The sequence below is a fragment of the Myodes glareolus genome, chromosome 8, assembly GCF_982192425.1.
Source record: "Myodes glareolus chromosome 8, mMyoGla1.1, whole genome shotgun sequence".
Lineage (NCBI taxonomy): Eukaryota > Metazoa > Chordata > Mammalia > Rodentia > Cricetidae > Myodes > Myodes glareolus.
In genome coordinates, this window is record NC_142033.1 from 92,489,259 (window position 1) to 92,502,644 (window position 13,386).

A 13,386-nucleotide genomic window follows, 5' to 3' on the forward strand; every position below is an offset into this window, starting at 1 on the left:
ATAGTTCTGAATAATCAACTTCAATCATTAAGGTTATGTAACTATATGTACGGCACAATAAAAAGATTAATAGGAAAAAGTTATTTTCTTGCCTTCTATTTAAAGAGACTTTATCTTAAAATTATCTTAGAAGACAGGATTTCTATGTGTAGCTCTGGCTGTCCTGGAATGTCCTCTTCTGTTCTCCTTGGGCACTATGTGAATGTGGTGCATAGGCATACATGCAGACAAAACACTCATAAATACAATAAAATAAATGTAAAACGAAATAAAAAACTAAATTTTTCACTTAGCTGTTTCTTTAAATCTCACATCTTGGGGGCTCTGTTTTTGGTGTCGCCGTTGGTTTTGCTCTTCAGGCGGCATCTTGGGGGTTGTTACTCACCTCTTTGGATGTTAGTCCAGGTACAAGTCTTGCCACAGCTTCCCAGTTGATGGTCTGAGGGACTCCAATTAATGGATAAAGGATCATATCTAATACCATTTGGTTATTATTATTCAGGAAATTATTGTTTTCTGGATACCCACGACTCATATTTTGGAGCTAGAAACAGGAAAAACACAGTCTTATTAACATCTGAAATTCAGATGTTTCCAGAACATTGTACACTAGTTATATAGTCATTCCTAAAAATCACCTGTCATTATATAAAGAAAAAGTAAAACTGACTTAAAAAACAAACACAGAATATCTATCCAAAATCTCTTCAGACACAAAAGCTTTATGATATCATGACTTAAAAGATGGGTACATATACGGATGGATAGACGGATGAAAGATGCAATAAAAAGAATCTTAATGACAGATTCCCGGTGGCAGGCATTTGAGTGTTTACTATAAAATTTTTTCTGACTCTGCTATATGTCAATTTTTTATAATCAAATGTCCAGGGAAAGTTGAGAATAATTTCTTTTTCTAAAAACTCACTAAGCATGCCTGATTTATACAATGACTATTGAGAATTCATTTAATCAAACTGTGAAGAAATTGAAACATATACCTTGCTTAAAAAAAAAAAAGATTTATTCTGTTCCTAAATAAACCTCCCTCCTGTTTTTCGCTGAGTGAATGTTCACGGTACAAATACTGATGGCTGAACAACCTGAACTTGTATAGACATAGATAAGCCTTAGCCTGGTAACCGAGCAGAGTAGCTAATGTGCTTGTACTTATTATAACTGTAGTAATAACTATTAAGTGCTGTTATTTTTATATGTTCGAAACAACTTCTCCTTGGAAAGTTCTTTGCAGTCCTTGTTTTCTGAAGCAATGTGATCTGGCAAGGGATACTGGCAGAAAAACGACTAACGTAAGCATCATAGTGACGCTATCTGGGCAAGAGCCGAAATGGAGCCACACCATGGGGAGGCAGAGGAGCTCTCACTAACTTTAAAATGTAAGGAAACAGGTTCGGAGCAGCTAAATAATTTCCACAATGCCATCAATCTATTAAGATAATTCTTTCCATCCTATATAAGAGCATGGAATGAAGAGGTAGTGACAGAGGTGATGGTTTAGGATGGGAAAGGACAGACTCTAATAGCTTGTAAAGCTGGTTGTGCTTCAGTGAAACAACTGCCAAAGCTTTGGTTCCTGAAGTAGACTGGGGATATTACAAAAAGAAAGAAAAGGAGGCTGGAGAGATGGCTCAGCGGTTAAGAGCACTGACTGCTCTTCCAGAGGTCCTGAGTTCAATTACCAGCAACCACATTGTGGCTCATAACCATCTGTAATGAGATCTGGTGTGCGGGAGAATTATCTGTATTCTGTCAATCATGTATTTTAATAAAATGCTGATTGGCCAGGCAGGAAGTATAGATGGGTCAACCAGACAGGAAGTAGAGGTGGGGCGATGAGAACAGGAATATTCTGGGAAGCAGGAAGCTCCCTCTGCCATTCCTGCCCAGACCACTGAAGAAGTAACATGTGAGCTGACAGCTGAAAAAGGTACCAAGCCATATGGCTAACATAGATAAGGATAATAGGGTAACATAAGTTATAAGAGCTAATAAGTAGCCTGACCTAATGGGCCAATCAGTTTATAACCTAATGTAGACTCCGTGTGATTTTCTTTGGAACTTGCTGGTTGTGGGGTACCTACCGGGCAGGACAGAAACCCCAACAAGCCGGCCCTCATGTTACAGATGGCTTACTAGCAAGCCCTTCTAGCAGGCCCCCCTCATACAGGATACTGTATGAATAAATAAATAAATAAATAAATCTTTAAAAAAAAACAAAAAGAAAGAAAAGAAACAGAAACAGAACTACCCATCCAAAGTTAAAATGTTTTAAAAAGCTCTTTATGTCAGCCAGTGTAAGACACACTGTTTTATCCAAGCATTTACCAATTCCATCATGTTTCAGGCATTGCAGCTGAAGTTGGAATACAAAATTAGAGAAAAACAGAGGTGAGAGCTTATGGCTAGTCATGCTTACAGTTTAACTGTTGCTAGTTTCTAGGTTGAGAATTCCACCTGAAATATAAGCTGCTCTAAGAAAAATATGGCATAATGTAGAGCGAAGATCACTGACAGATAGACGCCACCTAAACTTGCCGCACTGCAGCAGAGAAATTAGATTAAAAGCCATGACTGACAGTGCAAGAGAACAAAAGGGCTCACTCTGGGAAGGTACTCTGAAGACAACCACTGCACCTCCAGGTGAGATGTGGCCTACAGAGACAGCATATGCTTCCTAGGACCGTGACATCTCGAGACGTGGTGTACAGAGACAGTATATGCTTCCTAGGACCATGACATCTCGAGAAGTGGCATACAGAGACAGTACATGCTTCCTAGGAACATGATATCTTGAGACGTGGCCCACAGAGATGGCATATGCTTCCTAGGACCGTGACATCTCGAGAAGTGGCCTACAGAGACAGCATATGCTTCCTAGGACCGTGACATCTCAAGACATGGCCTACAGAGACAGCATATGCTTCCTAGGACTGCGGTATTTTGAGTGCTCTAAAGTAGAAGTGTGGAAGCAAGTCAGGAGCAAGAACGAGGTATGGGTTACATAAATCACTGCCTTAGGACATGAAACGGCAGCCAGGTAACAATCTATGTGTTTGCATAAGCATTAAAAAGCAACAGGGGCCTGAGAGACAGCCAGCAGTACTTGCTGTTACTGAGCAAGACCTGGGTTTGGTTCCCAGCACCCAACTGGTTTCTTACACCTGTTCATTGCTCCAGTTACAGGGGCTATAGCGCCCTCTTCTGGCATTTATGGGCACTAAGCATGTACATGATGCACACAGATACATGCAAGCAAACACACATAAATAAAAATGAACACATGTAAAACACAAAAGAGACACAAAGCACAAACACTCTAAAATCATGGCTTCTAGGGATGTACCTTATTGAAGGATCTGTACAACGTAGTAGACACAAGTATAGATTCTGAAGTGACGCCGTCAACGTCCAACTGCGTACCCTGGTTCCACCATTAAGATAGTATCTAGTTCAAATAATCTGGATTTCAATTTCTTCATCTGCAATACAAAGGTAAAACAGTAGGTAGCTTCTGGATTTCCAGGAGGCTTTAAGTGGGACCTCTTACAGGTCCAGTGTGAGGACTGGATGCTTGTAGCAGTAGTGTTAGCATTTCTGAGATCCCTGGATCAAACAGATTCATAAAGATTAACAATGAAGTATGCTGCCGATAAAGGAATAAAGTGGGCTCTTGATACTTACCCAGCTTTACCATTTCCAGCAGTGCATCTTGGGGCTTCAATTGTTTCAGCTATAAGGAAAACAACAACAGCCTTTAAGATTATTTTGAGAATTCAATCATACCATTAAAGCACCCAGCACAGCATCTGGATTCAAAATGGGTACCACAATTTATCACAACCATTATTTGTTCTTATTCTACTTTGGCCATTGGTGAAATAATATTTTTTTCAAGAATTAGTTGAGTCACTTAGAAAGAACTGCCCAGGACAGAATTTCAGTTTTATCTTGCTTTGTAGTTCAGGCTAGCTTCTACCTCTTGATCCTCCTGCCTCAGCCTCCAGAGCACAGGGATTACAGGTCTGTACTGACAAACTCAGCTCATAGGTTGGGCCTTTTATCTTTTGATTCCTCAGAAGGACCAGCAGAGCAGATAGTGCCGAAAATGTTTGCTGAGTTAATAAAGTCACCAAACTTTAAAGAAACAATGTATCTTTTGGAACCCACGTTGAGTTGAAAAGCCATACTCTATGAGAATATGTAAGTATCTATAATAAATGTGGCAATCTTAACTTTCAGTGAACACTGCTCTCTACTTACATGGGTAATACATGGATCCCTTTTCTGAGCACACTCCTCTCTACTTGTATGGGTAATACATGGATCCCTTTTCTGAGCACATGATTTGGAAAGGGGTGTTTATAATTTGTTGGGACTTTAGTAGACATTTAGGATCCAGGAATGTAGATGAGTTTTTGCCTAATATGTGGGGCCCTCAGTTTGATGCCCAGCACTTAAAAAAAAAAAAAAAGAAAACAGTCTAAAGTACAAAGACCCCTTGTATGCTGGGGTTTTTTTTTTTTTGGTTTTAATTTCCAGAAAAAAAATCAATTTTTTTTCTATTCTTGGTGATGGGAATGAGGCATTGTACTCTACCACTGAGCTAAATCTCCAGTCATTAAAATTTCAAGAATGCTGTCTCTATCAAATTCTTAAAATCGTGTATATTTCAAATATTATTCTCATGTATTTGTGCTTATGGATGATTTACATAATTTAGGTATGATTTTTTTTCTGTAGACACAAGTGAATCTTTTCAAACAAGGGTAAAACTATTGTATATTCTAGTTAAATTAATCTATTAGAAAATTTCCTTTCGGGTCTGAATGTAAGTATGAAAGGTAAAGCATTGACGAGTAGTTTTTAATAAAGCACATAGTCTCATGGAACAGCTGGCACATGCATCTCATTCAGGAACAAGGTATAAACACATGGAAAAGTTTGATCAAAAGAATATCTGAAGCTCAAAATTATCCTCTCATACATGATAAAATGCCATATGTTAAAAGTGTTTAAGGCATCACAAATTACTTACCCTAAATTGAAAGTTCTATTGTTTAACACATTACACTTTTAAAGAACATAACTTATTTCCTTATTTTGGCTTATTCACTTGCATAAACATGGCTATCTAAGTCGCTTTTTCTGTCCATGATAAGCACCTGTTTTTCATGTTTCAATGAAAAAGGGGTTCTTGATTTTTTTCCCCCCAGGCAGAGGTGGCAGTGGAAGGAAGGGGGCACAGGGACAGGTGGGAGGCCTCTGGCACAACAGAGGGAGGCTGTTAACACTGACTCATCCCAAACAAGGAGAACAGATTTCCTGACCCTGGTCGAGACCTGAGAACCGAGGCGGTTGGCTCTGATTCTGAAGGGCGTAGGGTAGCATCGCCTCCCACCCGGGTCCGAGGCTCCCTGCGCGGTGCGTCCTCCGGGCCCGGATTCCGCGGCGCGGACGCCGACTCGGGGCGCGGGCTGGAGAGAGGCAGACAAAGACGTAGGACAGGAGCCAGGCCGGGACGACGAGGGCCGGAGTCCGGCGCCGAAGCAGGGCTCCGTCGTCAGGCGCGCGGGCGGGACGGGCTGCTGGGCGGCGGCGGGACGGGGCAGCGGGCTGTGCCCGGGCGTCCGCGGGCTGCCAGGCAGCGAGGCCCGCACGATCCGCCCGCCCGGGCGGGATGGGGCTGCCGTGCTCCCGGCCCTCGCCCCACTTCCAGCTCCCGCCTGGATGCCCCAGCCTCTCGGCGTCTCTCTCACCTCCACAAGGCCGCGGCGGCCCTCACTGCGCCCGTGTTACCAGCAGCGGCCGGCACCGCCCGCGCTCGTGCCCGGAACGGCGCGACCCGGCGACCAAGCCCGGCTCAGGCGGCCTCACGCGCCGCGACCGCACCCGCCTGCACCCGCTAGCTGGCAGCCTTGCAGGGTCCCGAGGGGCGGGGCGCCAGTCGACCGGCCCGGCCAATCGCAGGCTAGCGCCGCAGCCGAGGAGCCAATGAACGACGAGCTCCTGCGGGCCGGAGGGTGCGGTCCGGAGCGCAGCCCACGGCTCCGCCCACTGCTACTTAGCCTGCCCGCTCTGGCTTTTCCTCTCAAGCCTGTCGCATTGCAGCGTCTCCGCCCTCTCAGCGTCCTGTCTCTTAGCAACTAGATCCTCAGTGATTGATTTTAGATGACCAACGCGAAGTGCACAAGAGGGATGTGTGGGAGATAAAGGGAGCTCGAGTTAAAAGAATAGAGTTAAAAAAATATTTCCCTGTCAGTCACTTTGGTATAAGCTGTTTATAGGTAAAACGAAATTCTATAATCTGATAGGGCGTTGACTAGCTTGGCAGTTAGAAACATACTGTAACTGGAAAGCTAGTGATTGCTCCGATATATTGTGGAAAATGACATAGTTATTAAGTCGGAAGGCTGATTGTCAATCTTAGAGCACTGACGCCAGAATGTGAGTTTATGCTGACTACCACTCCGCGGTTTTGGCAAGATTCCAAACGGTGTCCTTATAAGCACAGATTTAAGAGAACCGAGCTTTACTGTTGGGGACCCCATATGAGAACAGTTTCTGTTGCTTCACACCGTAATAAACATGCGATATCACTTTAGATAGTGTTGGAAACTTTTCCACCATCACTTTAATATTTTCATTCTTTCGGGGACAGTCCAGTCTCAACTCCTTATGTAGCTGGTGATTTTGAACTCTAGCTTTTTCTTTTTCTCTTTTAGGTACATCCTGATCCTCCTGCCTCCACCTTGCAGTTGCAAATGCTGGGACTAGAGGTATTTAACACCATACAGCTTACTTACGTCTTTTCTTTTCTTTTTTAAAGATATTTATTTATTCATTTATTTATTTATTTATTTATTTATTTATTTATTTATTTATTTATTTATTTATTTATTTACTTACTTACTTACTTATGCAGTATCCTGCCTGTTTGAACTCTGGACCTCTGGAAGAGCAGTCAATGCTCTTAACCGCTGAGCCATCTCTCCAGCCCACTTATATCTTTTCTAAACCATACTTTTACAGACAGGGTCCTTGAGAGGATAATTTATTTAGTCTTTTCGATTTAAACCTCAAATAACTAAAGTTTAGGACCCAGGGATGTAGATCAGTTGGTAGAATGCTCCCTAACACACAGGATGTCCCATCTTTGCTCCCCAGCTCTAAAAACCAGAGAAAGCAGTCTAAAACCACATGGGTTCCAGGACACCTATGAATGCTGCTCATCACAAAATCATGGAATATCTTTTGTAACTTGGTTTCAAAGTTTTTGACCATCTGCTTTGTAGATAGATGACAAAGTTGTGTTGCAATGTCAAAAGGGTGGGGATTTAAATTAATACAGTCGTTATGTGATGATGGAAGTTACAAAGTAATCCCACACTAGTTCAGAATTGCATCTAATAAAGGGTTTTTTATTTAGGGAAAGGCTCACAGATCACAGCCCTAAACCATAGTCCTTTGTACAAATGAAAGCAAGAGCCAGAAGCGAGAGAGTGAGCTCACGCTTTAAAGCTGCATTTATAGTATAAGAGACCATGCCCAAGTGAGCTGGTATCTTAAAGGCTATTGGCTGAAGTAGCCCCCACAGCACCTCCCCCTTTTGTTTAAATAAGAGAGTTCCAAAACCAATACAAAACTATATACACTAGGAAGAGATATCGAGTATAAGATTAGAATTACAACCAGCATATGCTGTAGGAAATCATACAGCCAGGAGCCTTTAAGTTAACTGCCCACTGGGGTATGACTTCTTATACCGTTTATGAAAAGTAAAGCGCGCATCTGGCCTCTTTTCCAGCTGCGGGATACGGTTTCTGTTCTCTGTTCCAGCAGAGGATTCTGATTTGCGAGTCTTCCCTAAATAAATAACTGTTTATTATTCTCAATTCTGAGCTGGTGTAGGATTTCTTTTAAGTATTCTTCTTCGCCTGGTGCCCATATGAATTCGGACTCCACACCTACCGGGTGGATGGCCTAAAGGCCTAGTCGGTTGATGGCCCAGAAAGTCTCCCAACCCTACCCGCTCGGCTTGCTTTTACCTAAGTGGTTCTTTTGTAGAACATCCGCCACAGCTGAGCTTACTGCATGTGACAACTTGGAAATTTCCCAAGCGCATGCATTACTGCTGCATTCCCTGGTGTGGTTCCTGGCCATGTGGCAACTCTTGCAACTTCCGGTTTGTGCTCCCTGCCCATGAATTCTGGGTTTCTTGTTTCATGTAATTGCTTTTAATTTGTCAAGCAAAGCATATTTCTCAATATTTAATGAGTACCAAGGCGGGAAACTAAAGCAGCTCAGGACCGTTCCTGTCACCACCGGTTGCATTGCTTTCAGTCGCAACTCTGCAATCATGACATCCTCTGGACAATAAAGATTACAGTTTACCAGCTCACATAACAGGTAATTAATAAATCAATATGGCAGACTACATTAATATTGAAACTTTTAGAAACTGTTTTGCTAATACTTTGGATGGTATTCTGTGAGGCTTATATGGTTATGGTGATACTTTAATTTATTGAATATTGGGACTCAGTTTTTTCTTCATATTATATCATTAAAAAGAATGTGGCACTTTTAGGAATGATACAGTCTTTGCAGATTAATATTGAACAGCTAGTTGATAGGATTAATACCATCGAAAATTAAAAATTACTTAAAAAATAATACTATTAAAAAGGATAACATTAATTTGACAGACAAAATTGAATCCATATTTAAGGGTAATGAGAAATTATCTGAAAGAATTTATACTGTTGAATTTGACAGTCAAAATTTGTTAAAAAGTTATGATAGGTTAGCAGATAGAGTACCTCTCCAGGATAGCAAGCTGCATGCTATCCATGTCCTAGGATGAGGTGTTATCTTTATTATTTTTTCCAAGGGAGGAAAAGATTAAGTAAGTTTATTTTACAGACTGGCTGAAAAACAACTTCAAGAAAGTCAATAGAATTTAGTACGGTGTCATCCGTCCCGAAGGAGGTGCCGGATTTGGAGCAGTGATGGCTATGTCCAGATAATCCCTGTTTGAAACTTCTGTGACTGCAGGGTCCTGGAGTCATCAGTGCCCTTCCTGCCAGACATGGTGCTGCCAATCTCCTTAACTCGATATCCAGGTCTTTTAAGATCCATAAAAACAATTGCAAAATTGAAGTGTGTGCCCTTCTTTCTGGCTTCTGGGTAGACTTCCTTTACTAAACTAGTCAGTTCTTTCAGGGTTGCATCCATCCAGGTGTAGATCTGCAGCTCGCTCGAGGGCACATTCCTGCGGGAGAACTCGTCCATTTGGTGATGGTGGCCCTTGTTGGTGGCGAAGACCTGCGACAGGAGCAGGAGCGGGCAGGTCTTCTCGTGGTCCATCGGCTTCTCGGGCTCCTTCTTAATCTCCTCCTGGATAATGCGCGCTTCCACCGCCATCTTTCTCCTTGGGCCCGGGAGACGCTTGCCCTGACCTCCAACCCCTGTAGGAAGCATGAGCTAGTCGTGAGGTGTTATCTTTAAAGGAGAAACTTCAGACCTTGGAATTACACGTGCAGAATGAGGACCGGGGGCGAGGTGCCTCAGTGAAATCACTGGAAATATATACAGGCCAGGCTTTACAAAAGCCAATAATAGAAAGATTTGAAATGATTGAGGAAATTATTGGAGCTGACGAACAGGGAAAGAAGGCACAAGGGCAGGATTCAACATCACTAACACCTGTCAGAGATGACTTACCCAGGGTTTTAGCTTCTTACCCTGTAATCTGCTCTGACAAAGCATCAAGTTCGAAAGACCTAAAAGGATCCAAAGAAGGTAGATGGGTAGCTATAGGCATGAGTGATATAAATGAAATTAAGCAAGCTGTTGTAACTTCTGGCTTGCATTCTGCCTTTGTTAGGGAGATAATAAAGACTTGGGCTTCTAACATCAAGGCAACATCACATGACTGGCTTCAGTTAGTTTCAGCAGTCCTGGATGATGGGCCGCAGTTGATGTTTAGAATTTATTTCAGGATAGAGGCAAAAATTTTGGAACAACAGGGAGAAACAAAAGGCCTTGAGACTTCCCAAGAACAAATTCTTGATAAAGGCACTTATGCTGACCCATAGGCTCAAGCTCTTTATGAGGAGCAAATCTTGTCCCTATGCCACAAAGCAGCCTTAAATGCTTGAGACAGGATTCAAAAACTAAGAAAATGAAAGAAGTTACAAAATAATCCCACACTAGTTCAGAATTATGTATAATAAAGGGCTTTTTATTTAGGGGTAGACTCAGAGATCACAATCCTAGATCACAGTCCTCTGCACTAATGGGGAACAGGAACCAAATCCAGTAGCTGAAAGCAAGAGCCGGAAGTAAGAGCGTTGAGCACATGCTTTATAGCTGCACTTGTGGTATAAGAGGCCGTGCCCAAGTGGGCTGGTATCCGAAAGGCTATTGGCTGATGGAGCTCCCACAGCAGTCATAGAAAACTATATGTGTGAAATCTGCCCCTCCCCCCAAAAAGAAAAAAATGAAAAACTACCATGTAATCCCAGAAATGCTGCTACTAGGCATAAATCTCAAAGAAAATGAAACAATACATCAAAGAGGTATCTCTGCTCTCTTGTGCACCCCTGCATTCCCGCATTATTTACAATAGCTAAGGAATTGCCTTAAGTGTCCAGTTATGGATGACTGGGTTAAAAAATGTGGTGTATGTCCATAACAGAAAACTGTTGTCTTTTATAAAGAAGGGCATTATTAGGTGCTGAAGAGAAGGCTCAGCATCTGCTGCTCTTACAGAGCACCTGAGTTGTTGCAAATATCCACACGTGCAAGATTTGACATCTTCTTCTGCCATTCTTAGGCAAACATGATAACTTATATGCATGCAAACAAAACAATCATACATTTAAAACAAAAACAAATAAAAAAAGCCACGCATGGTGTACATTTTTAACTGTAGCCCTCAGGAGGCAGAGTCAGGGGGATCTCTGAGTCTGAGGCCAACCAGAGGTACAATGAGACCCTATCTTTTTTTTTTTTTGTGGTTTTTGGTTTTCCTGTAGCTTTGGAGCCTGTCCTGGAACTAGCTCTTGTAGAGCAGGCTGGCCTCAAACTCACAGAGATTTACCCCTGCCTCCCAAGTGTTGGGATTAAAGGCATGTGCCACTACCACCCAGCTGAGACCTTATCTTAAGGAAAACAAACAAACAAAAAAACCAAACTAAACAAAGGGCAGGTCCTATCATCCATGACATAGTAAAATTTCAAATTTTATGGATAGTCTTGGGCCGGTAGGGTCACTTGTCTTCCTTGCTTCTGGTATGGTTGAGGATCTCTCTCTTCCTTCCTCACAGTGCTACATGGAATGAAACACAGGGTGAGGAACATGTAGCTTTGGAAAAAAAATCTACTTCATTTGTCAAAAATTACATACCTTATAGTGTACAATAGACTGTCTTAAATACAGCTCCAGGGTGGGCTAGATGGCTGATCAGGTAAGGTGCTTGTCAAGTCTAGTGGCCTGAATTTGATCACTGTAACCCAAGTAAAGTTGGAAAGAATTGACCCCACTTAAGAGCCATGTGTTCTCACATACGTATGTGCGTGTGCGCACGCACACACACACACACTTTAAGCCCAGAGATGGTGGTGTCCTACTTTAATCCCAGCACTTGGGAGGCAGAGGCAAGTGGATCTCTGTGAGTTTGAGACCAGCATGGTCTACAGAGCAAGCTCCAGGACAGTCAAGGATGCAGAGAATAACTCTGTCTCAAAACAAACAAGCAAACAAACAAAATCCCCCCAAACATCTTAAAAATGTACTGTAGCATGGCTAAACCAAACTAGTAAGCATATATATTGCTTCTACACACTTATTTGGGTAATATTTACACATTTATGCCAAGAAAATCTCAGTGGGACTTGAGGGTTGAACTAGATTGTCAGGGTTGGTGCCATGTGCCTTTACTGTTGGATGTTCTGACTGACCCACCTTTCTGAGACAACGTCTTGATGTAACTCTAGTTGGCCTGAAACCTGATATGTAAATCAAGCTGGACTCAAACTTGAGCTAATCCTGTCTCTGTTTCCCAAATGCCAAAATTACAGGTGTGTGTTAACACATGCAGCCAACACATCTATTTGACATATTAATTCTTCATTATTGACCTAGTGGTAAGATTGCTGTATCATACAGTTTGCTTCTAATTCTTAAGGACTTTTATAATAGTTTTCCATAATATCTATACTAATTTACATGCCTTCCAATAGTGTATAGGACTCCACAAAATCCTTGCCAACACTTGTTACCTTTCCAGGGACTTTTCGGTAAAAGTCATTTCTACCATATGTGATGTAATGTATCATTTGGTCTTGATTTGTATTTTCCTGACATAAGTTTTGACCACTTTCCTTTTTTTTTTTTGGTATCTGTGTATTTAAGGGCATGATTCAAAAGTCTTGACTAGAATTAAGAAGTGGTTAGAAAATGTAGACTGTTTGAGCAGCTGTGTAGCCAACTAAAATGTTGCAATTTCACTTATAAATTTTGAAAGAGTCAACACAACCTCAACAGCCTAATTTTAAGGATATGCAGTCTGATCTGCACTGTAGACCAGGCTGGCCCCACACTCAGAGAACTGCCAGCCTCTGCCTCCTGAGTGTAAGTGTTACAGCTCTGAGGGGAAAGGCTTCCATAATGGAAGGGTTATGTGTCTGTCCAGGTGACTTGTCCATACATTCTTCAGAAGGGGGGGGGTGTGGATTAAAGAAACAATAGATGAGAGATTAAAGATAGAGTAGGGAGGGCATTACAGTGAATACTGAGTCTGCCCCAAGTCTCTTTTTCCTGGCCCTTTTATACCCCAAGGCAAAGGGGAGGGCAAAAGGATTTTTTTTTCCAAAATCATGATACAAGAAGCAAATAAGAGTGATTACTTCCTTAATATTCAAAACATCTAATAGCTCTTCCCTAAGACAAACATCCTGTTGTTTGGAACAAAACATCATGTTATCTAGGCAAGATATACAACAACTTCATTTTAGGCTAAAAATCTTGCTGTTTGACCTTGTAGGAGCAATAATAGGCTTGAATTCCTTAAGACACCTTATGATACCTTGTGTCAAGATAGAGCAGAGCCATTTCTATGGGCTCCTACAATGTTACAGCTCTGAAGGGAAAGGTATCCTTGCTGATGGGAGCCAAAGAGTACCACAAAGTTACACTGCACACAAACCTCACACAAGAGATTGATTATGAGAGACGTTAGAGGTGGCTGCCTCAGCTCTAGAGGAAGCAGCAAAGAACTGAGCAGAAGGCAGACTTTATATAAGGTTTCTTGGAGTGGGAGGGGTAGAGCTACCCAAGGTGACCTGGGATTGGAGGAATTC

The 13,386-nt window shown here is 42.1% G+C and overlaps 1 protein-coding gene and 1 pseudogene across 5 annotated transcripts in view; both read right to left on the bottom strand.

The window, feature by feature from the left end:
- Positions 1 to 5,919, bottom strand: part of Sanbr (SANT and BTB domain regulator of CSR) — a 64,612-nt gene extending 58,693 nt beyond the window's left edge. For 2 of the 5 annotated variants that reach the window (XR_015002838.2, XM_085692277.2), the window contains exons 1-4: positions 5,778 to 5,918; positions 3,703 to 3,751; positions 3,365 to 3,500; positions 386 to 544 (exon numbers count right to left, since the gene is read on the bottom strand). Coding sequence is in view for 1 of the 5 variants with exons in the window: in XM_085692277.2 (XP_085548403.1) it covers positions 386 to 535 (150 nt within the window). In the remaining 4 variants the exon portion in view is untranslated. Of the gene's footprint in view, positions 1 to 385; positions 545 to 3,364; positions 3,501 to 3,702; positions 3,752 to 5,348; positions 5,500 to 5,777 lie in introns of those variants that run through there. The other 3 variants (XR_015002835.2, XR_015002836.2, XR_015002837.2) reach the window with 3 other exon arrangements.
- Positions 5,920 to 8,780: 2,861 nt separating this feature from the next.
- LOC125401217 (histone deacetylase complex subunit SAP18 pseudogene) lies at positions 8,781 to 9,501 on the bottom strand (annotated as a pseudogene).
- Positions 9,502 to 13,386: the final 3,885 nt, after the last annotated feature.